This window comes from Ostreococcus lucimarinus, chromosome 4, assembly GCF_000092065.1.
Source record: "Ostreococcus lucimarinus CCE9901 chromosome 4, complete sequence".
Classification (NCBI taxonomy): Eukaryota; Viridiplantae; Chlorophyta; class Mamiellophyceae; order Mamiellales; family Bathycoccaceae; genus Ostreococcus; species Ostreococcus sp. 'lucimarinus'.
Window position 1 is genome coordinate 49677 of NC_009358.1, and position 18819 is coordinate 68495.

At 59.8% G+C, this 18819-nt stretch overlaps 10 protein-coding genes across 10 annotated transcripts; 5 read left to right on the forward strand and 5 right to left on the reverse strand.

Moving 5' to 3' along the window:
• Positions 1 to 183: 183 nt before the first annotated feature.
• OSTLU_30961 (predicted protein) lies at positions 184 to 939 on the reverse strand (the record flags this gene model as incomplete). The annotated part of the gene is made up of 1 exon (XM_001417380.1): positions 184 to 939. The coding sequence occupies one exon, from the start codon at positions 937 to 939 to the stop codon at positions 184 to 186; it is 756 nt and encodes a 251-aa protein (XP_001417417.1).
• A 555-nt stretch (positions 940 to 1494) lies between these two features.
• OSTLU_45389 (predicted protein) lies at positions 1495 to 4468 on the forward strand. The gene has a single exon (XM_001417091.1). It carries the CDS (start codon positions 1606 to 1608, stop codon positions 4453 to 4455), a length of 2850 nt encoding a protein of 949 aa, XP_001417128.1. The 5' UTR covers positions 1495 to 1605; the 3' UTR covers positions 4456 to 4468.
• A 137-nt stretch (positions 4469 to 4605) lies between these two features.
• OSTLU_92549 (predicted protein) lies at positions 4606 to 5463 on the forward strand (the record flags this gene model as incomplete). Its single annotated transcript, XM_001417092.1, has 1 exon — positions 4606 to 5463. One exon carries the CDS (start codon positions 4606 to 4608, stop codon positions 5461 to 5463), a length of 858 nt encoding a protein of 285 aa, XP_001417129.1.
• Positions 5464 to 5903: 440 nt separating this feature from the next.
• OSTLU_8480 (predicted protein) lies at positions 5904 to 6284 on the reverse strand (the record flags this gene model as incomplete). Its single annotated transcript, XM_001417381.1, has 1 exon — positions 5904 to 6284. A coding segment is annotated over one exon (381 nt), but the record flags the coding sequence as incomplete, so codon positions are not given.
• A 184-nt stretch (positions 6285 to 6468) lies between these two features.
• On the forward strand, positions 6469 to 7944 carry OSTLU_49296 (predicted protein; the record flags this gene model as incomplete). Its single annotated transcript, XM_001417093.1, has 2 exons — positions 6469 to 6711; positions 6865 to 7944. Exons 1-2 carry the CDS (start codon positions 6646 to 6648, stop codon positions 7942 to 7944), a joined length of 1146 nt encoding a protein of 381 aa, XP_001417130.1. The 5' UTR covers positions 6469 to 6645.
• Positions 7945 to 8096: 152 nt separating this feature from the next.
• On the reverse strand, positions 8097 to 8729 carry OSTLU_12408 (predicted protein; the record flags this gene model as incomplete). Its single annotated transcript, XM_001417382.1, has 1 exon — positions 8097 to 8729. The coding sequence occupies one exon, from the start codon at positions 8727 to 8729 to the stop codon at positions 8097 to 8099; it is 633 nt and encodes a 210-aa protein (XP_001417419.1).
• A 400-nt stretch (positions 8730 to 9129) lies between these two features.
• Positions 9130 to 11322, reverse strand: OSTLU_37286 (predicted protein; the record flags this gene model as incomplete). The annotated part of the gene is made up of 2 exons (XM_001417383.1): positions 9130 to 11028; positions 11092 to 11322. Coding segments are annotated over 2 exons (2130 nt in total), but the record flags the coding sequence as incomplete, so codon positions are not given.
• A 382-nt stretch (positions 11323 to 11704) lies between these two features.
• On the reverse strand, positions 11705 to 14242 carry OSTLU_30968 (predicted protein; the record flags this gene model as incomplete). The annotated part of the gene is made up of 2 exons (XM_001417384.1): positions 11705 to 13967; positions 14160 to 14242. 2 exons carry the CDS (start codon positions 14240 to 14242, stop codon positions 11705 to 11707), a joined length of 2346 nt encoding a protein of 781 aa, XP_001417421.1.
• A 303-nt stretch (positions 14243 to 14545) lies between these two features.
• Positions 14546 to 16803, forward strand: OSTLU_45419 (predicted protein). The gene has a single exon (XM_001417094.1). The coding sequence runs from the start codon at positions 14663 to 14665 to the stop codon at positions 16769 to 16771; it is 2109 nt and encodes a 702-aa protein (XP_001417131.1). The 5' UTR covers positions 14546 to 14662; the 3' UTR covers positions 16772 to 16803.
• A 129-nt stretch (positions 16804 to 16932) lies between these two features.
• On the forward strand, positions 16933 to 18327 carry OSTLU_36797 (predicted protein; the record flags this gene model as incomplete). The annotated part of the gene is made up of 1 exon (XM_001417095.1): positions 16933 to 18327. A coding segment is annotated over one exon (1395 nt), but the record flags the coding sequence as incomplete, so codon positions are not given.
• Positions 18328 to 18819: the final 492 nt, after the last annotated feature.

Consider the following 18819-nt stretch of genomic DNA (forward strand, 5'->3'; position numbering starts at 1 on the left):
GCGAGGACAAAACGCGCCAACGCACGCGTCGGAGTTCGCGCGCGTGGAGACGCGCGAGGGAAAGATGGTTAAGGTTTACGCGCGCTATGTATTTCTGAGCTAGTATTACGTCGATTGTGGCTGACTATACGGTGGATCGCGCGAGCGTCGGGCGCGCGCTCGGCCGCTCCGCTCGTCCGAAACTCACACGAGTTCAGCCTTGGGCGGATCGGTGTGGAGGAGATCTTTGAACATGGAGTACTTGGCCAAAAGAATCGCGCCGCGCTTCAAGTCGACGGAATCTGTGTTGCCGTCGTCGTCTTCGCCCGTCACGAAATTCACGACGTCTTCGCGAAAACGAAAAAACACAAACGAATCCGTCTTCGGCTTGGAAATCATCGCCGACCCCTCCTCCTCGTCCGTGGCGAACTTCGTGGCGAACTCCTTCACGGCGTCGCGATAACCGTCGGGTAGTTCCTTCAAAACGTTCTCGTAATGTTCCGACACGGCGATCGCGTACTTGCGGACGTACTTTTGCTCCGCCTCGCTCAACCGCTCGCTCAACCGCTCTTGCCCCTCCTCCGTCCGTAAGAAATAAAACGCGTGCGCCTCAATCTTCCGCAGCCTCGTCCGCGCGTACTCCCTCAACAAATATTTGATCCGATTCACCTCGACCCACATGACGTTATCCATCAACTTTTCGCTCGCGTCCTCCGCGCCTCCGCCTCGCTCCGCGCGCGTCTCCGCCCTTCGCGTCAGCGCTCGCTCCTGCGCCTCCACCGCCGTCTTCACCGCCTCCACGAGCGCGTCCTCTCGCGTCATCATCTCCGGCGCCAACCTTTCGCGCACCCACGCGCGCTTCAGTCGCATCACCGGGCTCGTCACCGGTTCGAACGCCTCGTCCAAGTTTAAATTTCGCATCCGTCGCGCATCCTCCTCCTCGTCGTCCTCGTCGCTCATCGTCCGCGGTTCGTCCTCGTCGTCGCTCGCGCGCGTCGGCGCGTGGTCGTACCCATCGTCATCGCTCGCGTCGCGCGACATGTCCGCCGGTCCGTCGCGCGCCGTCGTCTCGCGCGTCCTCGTCCTCGTCCTCGTCCTCGTCGTCGTCGTCGCGATGTCGCGATGTCGCGATGTCGCGCCCGTAAGCGCCATCGACGGCGCACCCACGACGGGAATTTCGTCGATTTCGTCGTCGACGATGGCGTTCGCGCGCGTCTCCGTACGACGAAATCGCGCGAGACGCGACGAAAGCGGTCGCGCGCGCGCGCCGCGCCGCGCCTCCGCGGCGTCACCTCGCGACGTCGACGCCGCATGCTCGCGACGACGCGCTTCGTCGAGCGCGCGATGATGCAGCGGTGCGCGACGCGACGGGCGACGACGACGCGATCGGCGACGCGCGCGCGCGCCGCGACGACGACGCGATGGACGACGACGCGCGCGACGACGACGAAGACGACGACGACGACGACGACGACGACGCGATGGACGACGACGACGACGACGACGACGACGCGACGGGGCGCGACGGTCGCGGGACGCGCGCGGGGCGAAGGCGGTGACGGTAAGGGAAAGAAGGAGAAGAACGCGTACGGCGCGACGGTGCGATTGCCGCAGACGACGTTCGAGATGCGGGCGAACAGCGTGCAAAAGGAACCTAAAATGCAGGCGTGGTGGGCCGAGCGCGGGGTGTACGAGCGGTTGCGAGCGAGGGAGGACGGGGCGGCGTTCACGCTGCACGATGGACCGCCGTACGCGAACGGGGATTTACACATCGGACACGCGTTGAATAAGATTTTGAAGGATTTCGTGAATCGGTGGGAGATGATGAACGGGAAGCGCGTGCGATACGTGCCGGGATGGGACTGTCACGGGTTACCGATCGAGTTGAAGGTTTTGCAGAACATGGACGCGGAGGCGCGGAAGGCGCTGACGCCGATTAAACTGAGGTATAAGGCGAAAGCGTTCGCGATGAAAACGGTGGCCAGTCAGCGGGAGCAGTTTAAGAGGTATGGGATTTGGGCGGATTGGGACGAGCCGTACATGACGCTGCTGCCCGAGTACGAGGCGGCGCAGTTGGAGGTGTTCGGGAAGATGTTTCTCAACGGGCACATTTATCGCGGGGAAAAACCCGTGCACTGGTCGCCTTCGAGCATGACGGCGCTCGCGGAGGCGGAGCTGGAGTACCCCGAAGGCCACGTATCGCAGAGTATTTACGTCCAATTTCCGGTGAGCGACGTTCCCGAGTCGACGCCGAGCGAGCTCAAGGCGCTTCTCGACGGCGCGTCTTTGGCGGTTTGGACCACGACGCCGTGGACCATGCCCGCAAACGCCGCGGTGGCGGTGAACGCCAAGCTCGATTACTCCGTCTGTCGAGTGGAATCGACGGGAGCGACGCTCGTCGTCGCCGAAGGTTTACGCGAAGCCGTGGCGAGCAAGTTGGAAACCACGCTCACGACGCTGGGCACGTTCAAGGGTCAAGACTTCGAGAACGTGCAATATCAGCACCCGTTCTACGAACGCAAGTCTCCAGTGATTATCGGTGGGGAGTACATCACCACCGAAGCCGGTACCGGTCTGGTGCACACCGCGCCGGGGCACGGGCAAGACGATTACATCTCCGGCATGAAGTATGGCTTGCCGTTGTACTCTCCGGTGGATAACGCCGGTTTGTTCACGGCCGAAGCGGGGAGTGATTTAGAGGGGAAAGATGTTTTAGGCGATGGCAACGTTTTGTGCATCGAAAAGTTGACCTCTGCTGGGGCGTTGCTCAAGCAAGAGGCGTACAATCACAAGTACCCGTACGACTGGCGCACGAAAAAGCCGACGATTTTCCGCGCCACCGAGCAGTGGTTCGCTTCTGTTGAGGGCTTCCGTGAGAAGGCTTTGAGCGAGTTAGATAAGTTGGAGTTCATTCCGGAATCTGGTTCGAAGCGCATGCGACCGATGGTGAGTGGGCGCGCGGACTGGTGCATCTCGCGCCAGCGCGCGTGGGGTGTGCCGATTCCGGCGTTTTACCACAAGGACACGAATGAGGTTTTGATGGACGAATCCATCATCACGCACTTCACTGAAATCGTTCGCACACGAGGGACCGATGCGTGGTGGGAATTAGAAGTCGAGGACTTGTTGCCCGAGCAACACAAGGCCAAGGCGAATGATTACGTGCGCGGTTCGGACACGATGGACGTGTGGTTTGACTCCGGCAGCTCTTGGGCGGGCGTCGTGCAATCTCGCGGTCTTTCGTTCCCGGCGGATATGTATTTAGAAGGTAGCGATCAGCACCGAGGATGGTTCCAGTCGAGTTTACTCACCGGTGTCGCGTCCACCGGTCAAGCGCCGTACAAGAAGATTTTGACACACGGCTTCGTGCTCGACGAAAAAGGATACAAGATGTCAAAGTCCTTGGGGAACGTCATCGACCCGCGAACGGTGATCGAGGGAGGAAAGAACCAAAAGACAGAGCCTGGATATGGCGCCGATACCTTACGACTGTGGGTGGCGAGCACGGATTACACGGGTGATGTGAGCATCGGTATGAACATCATCAAGCAAACGAGCGAGGCGTACCGCAAACTCAGAGGAACGATTCGCTTCTTGATGGGCGTGTTGGACGATTTCAAGCCAACCGAGGGCGTGGCGTACGAGTCGCTGCCGGCGTTCGAGAAGTACATTCTTAGCCGCCTGGATGCGACGATGCAGGAGATCGAGACGTCGTACAAGTCGCACGAGTACAGCCGCGTCGTCGCGGCCATCACCTCCTTCACCACGTTCCTGTCCAACGTGTACTTGGACGTGAGCAAGGACAAGTTGTACATTGGCGAACAGAACGACATCAAGCGCCGGGCGTGTCAAACCGTGGTTTCGGCCATCGTCGAGCGATTGATCGCCGCCATCGCCCCGCTCACCCCGCACATGGCTGAAGAGGCGTTTCAAGCGTTGCCTTACGACAAACCCGGCGACGCCATCTCCGTCTTCATCGCCGGATGGCCGTCGAGACCCAGTACCTGGGCCTCGATCGATGCCGATGAGGTCAAGTTCTGGGATTCCTTCTTGGAGATTCGCGACACGGTGAACAAGGTGCTCGAAGATTCTCGTAACGCCAAACTCCTCGGCGCGTCGCTCGAAGCCAAGATCACCCTGCACTGCTCCGACGCCGATTTCGTCGCCAGGCTCAACCGCGAAGAAATCGCGCGAGACTTGCGTTACCTTTTCATCGTCAGTCAAGTCGAAGTCGTGACATCAAGTGACGCCGCCACCGCGGGATGCGACTTTAAATCCATCGTCGACGTCCCCGGCGCCGGCACCGTCTCCGTCGGCGTCGCGCGCGCCTCCGGAGCCAAGTGCGCTCGATGCTGGAACTTTTCCAACCTCGTCGGCGTCGACGCCAAGCACGCCACCCTGTGCGAACGATGCGTCCCGATCGTCAACGCCTCGCATCCCGATTTAGTCGTCGCCGCGCCCGCACCCGCGTCATGAGCGCCTAGCCGTTTCATCCATTCGTAAGCATTCTTTCCCTCGGTCATTCGAGCGCGCTCGCCGCTCGCCGCTCGCCGCTCGCGGCGCCATCGGTCGCGTCATCGCTCGCATCGCGCGCCGCACACCGCACCGCCGGGTCCCGCGAGCGCGATGCCCCGCCCTCGCGCGTCTCAAACGCCGTCGTTCGCGCTCGAATTCGCGTCCTCCTTCGTCGTCTGCGCCGCGCTCGCGACGCTCGACGTCCAAGCGACGCTCGCGCGAAAATATCTCGGCCCGATCCTCGAACGGGTCGGCGCGCGCGCGCTCGCGGACGATGACGCCGCGGTGACGCTGGCGCTGCTGTTCGTGAACCTCGCGATCGTGTTCTCGCCGTCGTATCAGGCGCTGACGCGAGGGGCGACGAACAATCCGACGGCGTACGCGCTGAAGGGGATGTTGGGCGACACGGGAGCGGCGCGGGCGTGCGCGAACGCGTGCGCGGCGGTGCTGGCGCACGTCTGCGCGCTGAAGGCGGTGATGGTGGTGATGCGAACGCACCCAGAGTATCTGCCGGGTAAGGGCGCGATCGCGCCGATCGTGCCGACGGGGACGACGGCGTCGGCGGCGGCGGCGGAGACAGCCGTGGTCGCGGCTAATTTTTTATTCTTCGGTTTGGCCGAACGCGCGTTCGCCGCGGCGCTGATCCCGACGCTCGTGAGCGGGTTTTACGTGATGACGATGATGATCGAAGGGTGCAGGTACTCGTGCGGGTACATGAACCCGTCGACGGTGATCGCCAGTCACGCGTTGGCGGGCGACTTGAAATCGCGAGAAGCCTTTGAAGCCATCGCGCCGTACGTCATCGGCGGTATCGCCGGCTCCGTCATCGTCGCCATCGCGGCGAAAGTGCTCGTTCCCGAACCAAAGAGCGCGAAGCGCGCGCGCGCGCAATCAAAGGCGGTGGTGCGATCGATTTCAAAGGCGCGAGCGGGAGGCGCGGCGACGCGCAAAGGCGCAAAGCAAAAGTAGCGCGCTCATCATTCGAGCGTCCTGAATGTAACAAAAAGCGCGCACGCGAGAGCGTACGAGCCACCATCGTCGTCATCGTCGTCGTCGTCGCGAGTGTCGATCACGAGGTCTCTTCAACTCATACTGTTTGTTTTAAAAGAAAATTTTACGCGTTCGATGTCGCGTCGAAGTCGTCGCGAGTCAAAGACTCTTTACACGAGTTCCGGCAGGTCCTCCTCGTCGCCCTCTTCCACCGACTCCAGCGTCGACCCCGCCTTGGTAGTTTCTTCGGCTTTCATGCTCGCGATGAGCTCTTGGAGCTTGGCCATGTCCGGTTCGCCCGCGCCGCCGCCCGCGCCGCCGCCCGCGCCGCCGCCCGCGCCCCCCCCCATGCCAGCCATGAGTTGCGAGAAATCCATCCCTCCCGGCATCCCACCGCCGCCCACGCCACCCGGCATCCCACCACCGCCGCCCATCATGCTCTGCATGTCGAATCCGCTCGTATCGATGTCTCCCGCGTCGTCGTCCTCGTCCGCCCAGCGATCGAAATCGACGTGCAGATTCGCCGGTTTCTTCTCCCCCTCTCGCAGCAACCGCTCCCACCACTTCGCCTCCTCCTTGATCAGCACGCAAAACACCTGTCGCTCCGTCACCGCGTACGTCGACTTCTCCTTCGACACGTCCGCGAACAGCGCGATGCGTTCCTCGTACGTCGCGCCGGCCGCCGTCGCGCGAAACGTAAACTCCCGCGCCTCGATCGTCACCTCCGCGTCCTTCGCGTCCGGGAGTTCGATCGTGAGGTACACCTTATCCTCGCGCTCGCACCACTTCATCCGCGGGTGCAGCGTCGCCATGGTCGTCGGCGACGCGCGCGCGATGGAACGGCGTCCGAGATCGCCGACGCCCGCGGATCGAACCCAGGCGCACACGGACCATCGGAGACGACCACACGAACCACACGGACCGTCGCGTCGTCGACGCGACGCGCGGCGCGAATCGTCGCGACGACGAAGACGCGACAGACGGCGACGACGCGCGACGAGCGGCGACGGCGAACGTCCGACGCGCGACGACGCGACGCGCGACCGCGACGAGGCGCGCGGCGTCGAAGCGACGACGCACGACGCGGAACGAATCGACGAAACGACGCGACGACGCGACCGACGCGCGGGCGAAGGCGACGCGCGGGCGAAGGCGACGGCGATGACGACGATCGAGGCGAAGGAGATCGAGGCGCTGACGATCGCGAGCATGGCGACGCGAGACGCGGTGCGCGAGCGACGCGATGAGCGAGAGAAACGCGAGCGATGGCGACGGATGACGCGAATGCGAAATCAAGACGTTTAAATTGAACGGGACGCGCGCGGGGCGGCGAGGGAGGGGGCGAACGAGAGACTGACGGGACGATGGCGATGGAAACAGGTGTACGAGACGCTGCGAATCGATGGTGATCCGAATGAGGTCGGACACGTGATACACACGGGCGCGTCGGGGGCGTCGAGGGAGATTAGCTACGAGACGGTGCGCGTCGTCGGACACGGGTCCTTCGGCGTGGTGTATCAGGCGAGGTGTCGCGAGAACGACGAGGAGGTGGCGATCAAGAAGGTGTTGCAAGATAAGAGGTTTAAAAATCGTGAGTTGCAAATCATGAAGGCGGTCGATCACACGAACGTGGTGAAGTTGATACATAGCTTTTATCACACGACGGAGGAGGACGAGGTGTATTTGAATTTGGTTTTAGAATTCGTCCCCGATACCGTTTACAGAATCGGTAAGCACTACCACAAGAATAACCAGCGCATGCCGGGGTTACTGGTGAAATTGTACACGTATCAAATGGCGCGCGCGTTGGCGAGCGTGCACAAGCTGGGGATTTGTCACCGCGACATCAAGCCACAAAATTTACTCGTGGATACGAAGACGCACGTGTTGAAAATTTGCGACTTTGGTAGCGCGAAGATTTTAGCACCGACGGAGCCGAACATCTCTTACATCTGTTCGAGATACTACCGCGCACCCGAATTGATATTCGGCGCCGTGCACTACACGACGGCGATTGATATTTGGAGCACCGGCTGCGTCATGGCGGAGATGTTGCTCGGGTCCCCGTTGTTCCCGGGCGATAGCGGCGTCGATCAGCTCGTGGAAATCATCAAAGTTTTGGGAACTCCCACGAAGGAGCAAATAATGCACATGAATCCGGGCTACACCGAGTTTACGTTTCCTCAACTCAAGCCCCACTCGTGGTCGAAAGTCTTCTCGAAGAATGTCGACCCGCTGGCGCTCGATTTGATTTCAAAAATTTTAGTGTACGTACCAGAGAGCCGTTTCGACTGTATGACAATGTGTGCGCATGAATACTTCGACGAGCTTCGCGACGAGGCGACAACGTTACCGGACGGCAGTCCGCTGCCGCCGTTGTTCAACTTTTCAGACGGCGAACTGGAATCGCTCAGCGACGAGTTGAAGAAGAAACTCGTGCCGGCGCACTCGCGCAAATAAACGACAAGACGATGAATATTTATTTATTGCGTTCGAGTCGCATTGTTGTACACTAACGCACGCCGCGTCGCGCGGCGTGAAATAGAAATAGTCGTCTTCTGAATAACATCTTCCGCGATTACCTAAAAATTTTACCGTAGCGCGCGCCGTGTTTAGACTTCGAACGGGGTGAAATCCGGTTGGTCGAACAGTTGCGCCTTGTCCACGCAAGACAACACCTTCCCATTCGCCTTTTCCTTCAACACGCACTTGATGACCAAATCCGCGACGTCTTCGCGATGAATAGCGCCGCAGATGCTCTTGTCCTCGGTGAGCACCGCCGTCCCCGTCGCCGGTTCGCTCTTCAAGCCACCCGGTCGCACAATCACGTACGCCATCCCCGTCTTCGCGCTCACCACCTTCAAGTGCTCTTCAGCCTTCGCCTTCTCGATCAACACCGGCTTCAACGCGTCGAACACATTCGGCGGCGGCGCGTCCGCGCTATCGCCCGTTCCGATGCTCGTCACGAGCACAAACTTCCCGACGCCCTTCGCCGCCGCCGCATCGATCAGCGCGATGTTCGCCTCGCTATCCGCCCGAGGCTCCGCGGGCGTCCCTCCGATCGTGCTCACGACCGCGTCGTACTCATCGCTCTGGTTCATCGCCTTTTCGACATCCTTCGCGTTCAGCGCGTCGCCCTTCACCAGAAACCCTCCCACGGATTCGATCTCCTTGCGATTCGTCTCGTGCCTTTGCAGCACCGTGGCCCACGTCCCCTTCTCCGTGAGCTGCCGGAACACGTCCATGGCGACGCCGTTTCCGCCGCACACCAAGACGGAGATGTTATCGGGCTCGAGATCGCCCGCGCGCGCGACGATCGCGCGACGCGAGGTTTGGATAGCGATCGGCGCTTTGCGCGCGGATTTCATCGCGCGCGCGCGGACGGCGACGGCGACGACGCTCGAGACGGCGACGGTGGACATCGTGAGCGCTGTGCGCGAGCGGTGAGCGGTGGCGTCGCGACGACGAGTTGTGCGGCGCGCGCGAGGGCGATGGGCTTTATCCACTCTGAGAGTAACCGCCGCCGACGCGCGAGGAGATTTTTTCGAGCCGCGGGTCCGGAGACGATGACGCGTCGAACGACGGGCGCGCGGCGCGACGGGCGAATCGGATGAAAATATCGTGAGTGACACGGCGCGATCGAGGCTAGTGCATGCGGGTGACGCGACGACCCTCGGCGCGTTCGGCGACGTCGCCGCGTTGCGTCATCACGAGCAAGGCGCGGGTGACGGCCCATTCGTTGACGCCGATGCGGGACAGATCGTCGATGAGGTGACGCTTGGACATGGTGGCGCCGATAGCGAGCTTTTGACGGATCTGCGTTTCGACGACTTGGAGCTCTTCGCGCTGTTCGGCGCTGAGGACGACCATATCGGCGACGCCCGAACGCGCGGCGTCGATGGTGGACACTTCGAACAAGCGCAACGCCTCTTGCACGTGCTCTTCGGTGACGGTGGATTGAAGGCACATCTTAGCCAACGATTCAGAGATTCGCACGATGGCTTCGAGTTGACGGACGGTGATCGGGACCGCGGCGTGGCCACCCGTGCGCTTGCGCTCGCGCATTTCCTCGCGATACTTGACGTACGAATCCTCTAACATGCGCATCGCCCGCTCACCCACGCGCGGCTTGCACATCGCTCGAGCGTACTCGATGTAGCGTTTCAAGAACTGACGTTCCTTTTCTTGCTGCGGATCTGCCGCGAGCGCGAGCTCATCGCCACCGCCGGCGTGAATATTCAACACGTGATCCGCGATTTGCATGTCGCGCTCGTACACTCGTTCGTCTCTGACGATGAAAATCATGTCGAAACGGGATAAAATAGTCGTTTGCAAATCGATGTTCTCTTGTGCCGTTTTCAAATCGTCGTACCGCCCACTTGGAGGGTTCGCCGCGGCGAGCACGGCGGTTCGACTGTTGAGCATAGTCGTGATGCCCGCCTTGGCGATGGAAATCGTTTGCTGCTCCATGGCTTCGTGGATAGCGACACGATCTTCGTCGCGCATCTTATCAAACTCATCAATGCACACGCACCCGCCGTCTGCGAGTACCATGGCACCCCCCTCGAGATAGAACTCACCATTGCTGTCTCGAATCACCGACGCCGTGAGACCGGCGGCGGACGAACCTTTACCCGACGTGTACACGCACACTGGCGCCGTTCGTTCGACAAATTTCAAGAACTGCGACTTGGCAGTGGAAGGATCACCGAGCAAAAGCACATTAACATCGCCTCTTCGCGCTGTGCCATCCGGGTGCTCCTTGCGCGTGCCCGAGAAGAGCAAGCACGTCACCGCCGCTTTGATGTCGTCGCTCCCAAAAATCGCCGGCGCCACGCGACTGCGAAGATCTTTCACAACGTCCTTAAACGGGCGATGGGCAAAGGTTTTGAACTCAGTATGCTCGGCATCAGTGAAATGTGCGTCGCCTCTAGCACCTTCCGTCTCTTCATCGATGCCTACGACTCGCAAATAGGCGTGCTGCACGGCGACTTTCCCTCCGCCGCGGTCGCGCTTGCTACTTCCACCTGCGTTCGTCGTCTCGTATACGCCCATGAGCTTCACGCGCGTGCCTGGAACGACCGATAAAACCATTGTACGTTCGACTAATACGGTCATGTTCCGCGGCATCTCCCCCGCCGGCACACACTCTGGGTTCTCTTGCAATTTCATATTCTGTTGGTCGATGAACGAACTCTTCTCCGGAACGATGCGATACGGATCCGTCCCGCACGGATTCGCCTCCTGCCCAACCTGTGTATCCCTACCAACCTGCGCTGAACAAAACCGAGGAACGTTCGCCCCGCTGTACCCTGCACCAAGATGAACCGAGATCGTGCTCTTGCACTTCTGACACTCGAGCGCCATATGCTTTGCCTTGGTTCTCGCCTTTGACGTCGCGATGACGATACCGGGTACGTACACCAACGTCCCCACATCGCTCGAATTCAAAGTCCTCAACGGGCGCGGAATCTCTTTCGACGTAAGTTTCACTTGCACGCTCGCCCGTCCCGGCGCCCGATCTCTCGACGCGCGATCCTCCTCCTCTAAGTACGCGTCCCCATCCGCCGCCGCCAACGCGTCGCTCGGTCGCAAGCTCTCCAACACGTCCTGCACCGCCTCCTCCAATATCGGCAAGTAATCGTTCGGTTCCATTCGCATCGCTCGCGCTAATTCCGCATCGTGCGCGATCAAATCATCAAAGCATATCTTCAAATCCTTCGGCGTCGTCGCGCGATCGAGTTCATCTCTGTATTTGAGTCGCCCGTCCGGCGCGCTCGCGTCTGGTGCGCTTCGAAAGTTTCGCAAAAAGTCCACAAACTTCGCCCGCGCTTGGCTCGGCGTCACACCTCGCGCGCGCCGCGCTTCGAGATCGGCGTCGACGACCGGTTCGGCATCGGCGTCGTCGTAGACGTAATCTTCACCTTCGGCTGCGCGCGAAAATTTTGAAATCGTCAGTCGTCGAGTCGTCGCGCGCGTCGGTAGAGCGCGGTTTCGGGGCGATCGAGCGCGCGCGACGCACCGTCCATGCTCGCGCGCGCGTGCGTGCGCGTGCGCGGCGAGGCGATCGACGCGCGAGGCGCGATGTGGTGCGAAGTGTCTATTTTGAATCAGCGCTTTTGACAGCTGGGAGAGAGATTCAAAGAGAGCGCGCGCCCGGACGGGCTAGAAATTAAGATATTTTATTCGGTGCTGCGAGACTGATCTAACGGTCGCAGTGCTAGTTTTGATTGATGCTCGCGCCACCGAGGGGCGAGAGCGGTGGACGCGCGGATTTGGCGCCGTCGACGCTCGGTCGACGACTTCGGAGCGCTTCGTCGCGGTTGAAACTAAAGGCGCTCGGCGTCACGGGCTCGGCGAGTAAAACGCGCGCGGACTCGCGCGCGGGAGTTTGTCCAGTCGGTACGTCCTCTCGAACCGCGGTTGAGAGCTCGGAGCTGAATTGCTCGCGGATGGACGTCAGGTCGCGAACGTGCTTGGACATGAAGTCGGCGACGCCGCGTTCAGACGTCGCGGCGACGGTGTTCGCCAAGTCTGAGAAAGCCGCGCGATCGCTCGCGAGGGACTGGTTCAACGAATCCACAGTTTCATCGCAACCGCGTCGAGAAGCGACGACTGCTGCCACTGCGTGCTCAGCGGTCGCTTCGGCCCCAGTGCGCAGCTCGTTTGCGGCTTCCATCAACATGTCTGCCTGCTTCAACATGCTCGCGCGCGCGTACTCGCTCGCCTTGCGCGCAGACTGCTCGACGGAGCGTTGCATGTTCGCCACAGATTCCTTCAGTGCGTTCACTTCGTTTTCTTTGCGAACCATAAAATCATCTAAAACCGTCTTCATGTGTGATCGCGACTCGCGTTCGACTTCCTGAATTCCCGCCAAGTTTCTCTCGAGCGCCTCCAACCTATCGCACATGGACGTACTCAACTCGCGAATCGCGTCCGCGTTCGAGTGCATCACACTTTCCTTGCGATTAATCTTCTCAAACAATGCCGTGGCTTCGTCTTTCGCCGCGAGTAAATCCTTCGCCATGGCGCTCGTCGCCGTGGACAAGTCGTCGTGAGTTTTTTCAAACGCGTCGAGCAAGTACTCCTTCTCGCGCACGTTCTTTTTCGCCCCACTCAACTCCACCGACGTGGTGCGCAAGTTGTCTTTAGTCTCCCCGAGCTCGACTTCAGTCTCCGCGTGTTGTTCTTTAAGCTGTAAGAAGTTCTTCTTCGTCTTGTCAAACATACGCGTCATCTTGTCGTGCTCAGCTTTCATCGACGCCAACTCGCGTTCGAGCTCCTCTGCGCGACGCCTCGTCGTCGTATGTTCGCTCTGCTCGGCGTCGTAGTTTGCCTTTGACATATAGACCCCGTTTTTCTCTCGCGTCGCCAACAAGTCGGCCTGCAAATGCTCAATGCAGCGTTGCATCTCGTTCAAAAAGTCACTCTTCGACTTCTTGCCATTCACTACGGGAGAGTTTTTAATGTTCTTCGCCCGATGCGCATACTCGAGCGTACTCAACGTTTCCTCCACCGAGTGCGAAGCCGGGGACACGGTGGCGATGATGCACGTGCGCGATTTTCCGCCCAACGCGTCACGCAGTAATCTCGTGAGCTTACTGTCCCGATACGGTATGTGCACCGACTTGTCGACCAGCGCCGTGATGACACGTCCGAGCGCGACGAGCGACGTGTTAATCGCCCCAGCCTCCTTCGCACGCTTGTCCTTGGCACCAGATCGCGAAATGTTTTCGCTTCCGGCCAAATCTACTAGATTCAGCTTGCCAGTACGCACGAACTCTTCGCCATCGGGCGACACATCGGTCCAGTGAACTGTGACGCTGAATACGCTGTGCGACCGACTCGAGTGCGCGTTTATATCCGTCGCCTCGGTTTTTCGAAGCGCGTTCCCACGATTCAGCACCGCAAACGCCTCCTCCGTGGAACCGACGTAGACTTCTTCTAGACCTTTCACGACGACACCATTCTTACCATCCTCCATCAACGCGTGCTCGGTCGCATTCGTCCCGTCCGTCGACGCGCCGAGCAAGTCGGTGATTTTCTCGTTGTACAGCTCGAGGTACGTCACCTTGACGCTGTGTTCCAATTCCTTACTCTTGAGATGTTCGAATATGTGCGACATCGCCCGCGGAATCACCCCCGCTTCGCTGCTCAAGACATCGCACTCCGCATCGTGCGCCCCGCTCATCGTGTGCGTCTTCCCCGTCCCCGTCTGCCCGTACGCGAACACGGTGCAGTTCATCCCCTCGAGCACGTCCTTCACCATCGGTCTCACCGCGGAATCATACACCCGTTCCTGCGTCGACTGCGTCCCAAAAACGTCATCAAACGCAAATTCCTTACTCTCTGACGTCTCTCGCTTCCCTCCGTTCGTCGTCGACGTCCCCGCGCCGCCCCGCGCCACCGCCATCGTGCGCGCGTGCTCGTCCACCGTAATCACTTCCGGCACTTTCTCCGCGCGTTCGTTCGCGTTCAGCGGCCTGCGCGCGTCGTTTATCGCGTCGTCAGTCTCATCATCGCTCGTCTCGATCGATCGCGATCGCGCGCGCGTCCTCCGCGCCTCCTTCGCTCGCGTTCGCGCGTCGCGCGTCGCCGTCGCTCAACGACTGCATTTGAAATTCGCGTCGACATCTTCCTCGCGCGCGTCGCATCGCGTTCGTCACCGCGCGCACCTGCATCGCAGAACGACGCTGACGCGCACGGTCGAGCCCGGTCGCCGCGCGCGATCGCCCGCGTCGGGCCGTCGCGACGCCATTCGCGTCGTCGTGTGCGGCGCGACTCCTTCCCCCGCGCGATAAAAGAGAGTTCGGACATTCGGCGTCGTAGAGCGTACGAAATGATAGACTGGATAACACAATGTCACTGAATACACATAGGAGTGCGAACACACGCGACGCCGCGACGCCGCGCCGCGACGCGCGGCGCGCGGCACACGCCGGCGAGCGCGGGCGGGATGCCGGTCCATCGCGACAGCGACCGCGGCGATGCCTCCATCTCGATCGCGTCGCCGTCCGCGAGCGCGCGCGCGCGGAAAGACGTCGCGCCGCGTCGAAGGACGACGCCGCGGGCGACGCCGACGACGCGACGACCGACGACGACGACGCGCGCGCTGACGATTAAACCGTTCAAGCGCGCGCCGGCGGTGCCGGAGGAGTTCGCGAGCGATGCGCGCGCGATGCTGCGCGACGCGATCGCGGCGGTGCAAGAGAAACGACAGACGAGGGAGAGCCACGAGACGCTGTACAGGGCGGTGGAGAATTTGTGCGTGCACAAGCGCGGCGACGACGCGTTTGAGGATTTTCGCGCGGGTGGGGACGCGCGGAGCGAAAAGGTGCTCGTAGAGCTGGAAAAGAAGAAGATAGGTGACTCCATGGTGTTTCTGAGGACGTTTGATGAGGTTTGGGGAGAGTACTGCGCGCAGGCGTTGACGCTGCGGTCAATTTTTTTGTATTTGGACCGCGCGCGCGCGAACGGGGGTGGGAAGGCGAGCACGCTTTGGGACGTTTCGTTGCGGTTGTTTCACGAACATTTAGAGAATTCGGCGAAGAGCGTGAAGGGGAAAGTCGTCCGCGGATTGCTCGATCTCATCGAGCGCGAGAGGATGGGTGAGAAGATTGATAGAGCGCTCGCCAAGCGCGTGTTGCGCGCGCTGAGCGCGTTGGGCGTGTACGGCGAGGCGTTTGACACCGTCTTCATAGAGGCGAGCCAGGAATTTTACCGTAAAGAAGGGAACGAGTACGGGGCACAGACGGATGTTTCTGACTATTTGAAGCACTGCGAGCGACGATTGGAGGAGGAGGCGGAGCGCTGCACGAATTACTTGGACGCCAGCACGGCGCGAGGGTTGATGCGCGTGTGTGAGCAAGGTTTAATAGAGGCACACATCGGGGATATCCTCGATAAGGGGTTCGTCGATCTCATGCGTCAGCATCGAATAGACGACTTGAAGCGATTGCACTCACTCTTGGCGCGCATGGACGGATTAGATCGCCTGAGTGCGGCTTTCGTGACGTACCTCAAGCAGCAAGGCACCGCCATCGTCAAGGACGACGCGAACGATAAAGAAATGGTCGAACGCTTGCTGGCGATGAAAAGCGCCGTCGACGAAGTGTTGAATAAATCGTTCGGCCGCTCCGCCGCGGATGGATCGAACGATATTTTCATCAACGGCGTCAAGGAGTCGTTTGAGTCGTTCATAAACTGTCGTCAAAACGTCCCCGCAGAGCTCATAGCCAAGTACATCGATTCCAAGCTCAAGAGCGGCAACAAAGGCGCGAGCGAGGAGGAATTGGAGACAACATTAGACAAAGCGTTGACGCTGTTTAGGTACATCGTCGGTAAAGATGTGTTTGAAGGCTTTTACAAGAAGGAGCTCGCCAAGCGTTTGTTACACGCGAAGAGTGCGAGCATCGACGCAGAGAAGAGCATGATTAGCAAGTTGAAGGCGGAGTGCGGGAGCCAGTTCACGCAGCATCTCGAGGGTATGTTCAAGGATATCGATCTTAGTCGCGAGATCATGCAATCGTTCCGACAGACGTTTGACGACGAGGCGTTGACAAAGGGTATAGAGATGAACGTAAACGTCATCACGCAAGGATGCTGGCCATCGTATCCAGTTATCGACGTCAATATTCCCGAGCAACTCGCTGTTTTACAGGAAAAGTTTCAAGACTTTTACCTCGGAAAGCACTCTGGGCGACAGTTGACGTGGCAAAACTCACAAGGCCACTGCGTGCTGAAGGCGCGATTCGGTAGCGGCATGAAGGAGCTCAGCGTGTCGCTCTTTCAATGCGTCGTACTCATGTTGTTCAATGACGCCGAAAAACTTTCCTACGAGGACATAGCGTCGAAGAGTGGGCTAGAGGAGAAAGAATTAAAGCGTGCGCTGCAGTCCCTTGCATGTGCCAAGGTCCGTATCTTGAACAAAGAGCCGAAATCTCGCGACGTCAACGCGGGCGACGTCTTCGAGGTCAACGCCGCGCTCAACGAGCGCCTGTTCCGCATCAAGGTCAATTCGATTCAAATCAAAGAAACCACGGAGGAAAATAAGCAAACCATGGAGCGCGTGTTCCAAGACCGTCAACAGCAAGTTGACGCCGCGATCGTTCGCGTGATGAAGACCCGAAAGTCGCTCACCCACGCCTTGCTCATCTCCGAGCTCATGGCGCAGCTGAAATTTCCGACAAAGGCGAGCGATTTAAAGAAGCGCATCGAGAGTCTCATCGAGCGCGAGTACATCGAGCGCGACCGCGAGGACGCTCAAAAGTACAACTACCTCGCGTAACGATCGACGCTTAGATAATCGTTTAGACTCGCGCGCACCGCGCATTTGTTTCAATACAGTTCCCTCTCGCCGTGGACGCCTCGACGGCGCGACGAAAAATTCAAAAACAGTCAGCCACAGACAGTCACAGTCACCGCACTCGTCGCCGCTTCGCGTCACCGATGACGCTCGACGCCCTCGACGTTCTCGATGACGACGCCCTGAACGCGCTCGACGTCGACGGCATCGCGCGCGCGGCGGCAAATAAACGCGCGCGCGTCGACGTCGGATGCGCGCGCGTCGAGACGAATGAGAACGTGGCACCATCGGCTGACGTGCGCGCGACGCTCAAAGCGCGGTTCGGCCTCGATGCGTTTCGCCCCGGTCAGCGCGAAGTCGTCGAGGCGGTGCTCGCCGGGCGGGACGCGTGCGTGTTCTGGAGCACGGGCTCGGGGAAGTCGTTGCCGTATCAACTCGCGGCGTTTGCGAGCGGAAAGAGCGCGGTGGTGGTGTCTCCGTTGATTTCGTTGATGCAGGATCAGGTGACGGCGTTGAACAACACGGTCGGACGCGGTGATGGGAAAGATGGTGACGTGGCGGTGTTTTTGGGGTCGGCACAGATGGATCACGGCGCGGAGGCGCGCGTGTTTGAGGGGGCGTATGAAATAGTGTACTGCACGCCGGAAAAGTTGACGGCGAGCGATTCGTTTTTGAATGGGTTGAAAAGTCTCGCGGCGCGAGGGCGGTTGGGGTTGATCGCGATCGATGAGGCGCATTGTATTTCTGCGTGGGGGCACGATTTTCGTCCGTCGTACACGCAGTTACACATGCTTCGCGACGCGATCCCAAATGTTCCGATCATGGCGCTCACGGCGACGGCGGTGCGTCACGTGCGCGACGATATTTCAAAGATTCTGCGTCTGCGCGATCCGTACGTGAGCGTGAACTCCGTCGATCGCACCAACTTACACATCAACGTCGTGCGCCGGACGGATTTTTCAAGAGACTTGGATTACATCGTCGAGCGCGTTCGCGCGGGTGCGCGCGTGTCGCCCGCCATCGTTTATTGTCCGACGATTGCGGAAGTCGTCAAAGTCGCCGGTGCGCTGAAACAGCGCTTAGGCGACGATGTCGTTCGGATGTATCACGGCCAAATGTCACCGCCGGAGCGACACGATGCGCACATGGATTTTTTGACGAGTAGAAGTCCCGTCATCGTGGCGACGACGGCGTTCGGGATGGGTATTGACAAGCCCGACGTGCGAGCGATTACGTTATTAGGCGCGTCGAAGACGATGGAAGAGTTTTATCAGCAAATCGGTCGAGCCGGCCGCGATGGACTGGCGTCCGAAGTTTCGATGCTGTTCACGGACGGCGATTTCACGCGCTACGCTTCAGACTTTTACACGAAAGATCTCACGCCTCAAGCTCGCGACGCTCAAGCAAAATCGACGAATGCGCTCAAAGAGTTTGCGCTTAATCGCGAAACGTGCAGACGGGTGATGATAATGAAACATTTCGGGGAAACTGCGCCCTTCGTCAGGTGTGGCGGTACTTGCGACAATTGTGCGCGAAGTGAGCGCGGAGACGAACGAAGAAATTTTGCAAAGGAGGCGCTGCCCGTTCTCTTTGCGCTTCGTTACGCCGGGAGTCAGCCGAGTTCGCGCTTGTTGGATACCATCATGGGTACTACGAAGAACGCAGCGAGCTTGCAACCTTGGCAGCGACAAGCGATCGATAACGCCCGCCGACTCGATGATTTACAACCAGGATGCTCTTCGCGCGAGTTCTACAAGGAAATGCTCAGCTTGTTGTCTCAAGTTGGTTTGGTGCGCGCGAGAACCGTCAAAGGCGCTCACTCAACGTATCCAGTTTACGATCTCGACCCACAAGCACAGGACTTCTTGCAGCAGCAAAATTCAAACCAATTACCGCCGTTGATGCTCATCTGCCCCGAAAGTGTCCTCGCTGCCGAGCGCGAGATGGCCAAGAAGGCGGATGAAATCAAAGCTAGATTGGTGGGCAGCGGTGTCGACGTCGCGCGCATTCCAGCGCACGAGCTCGCGTCA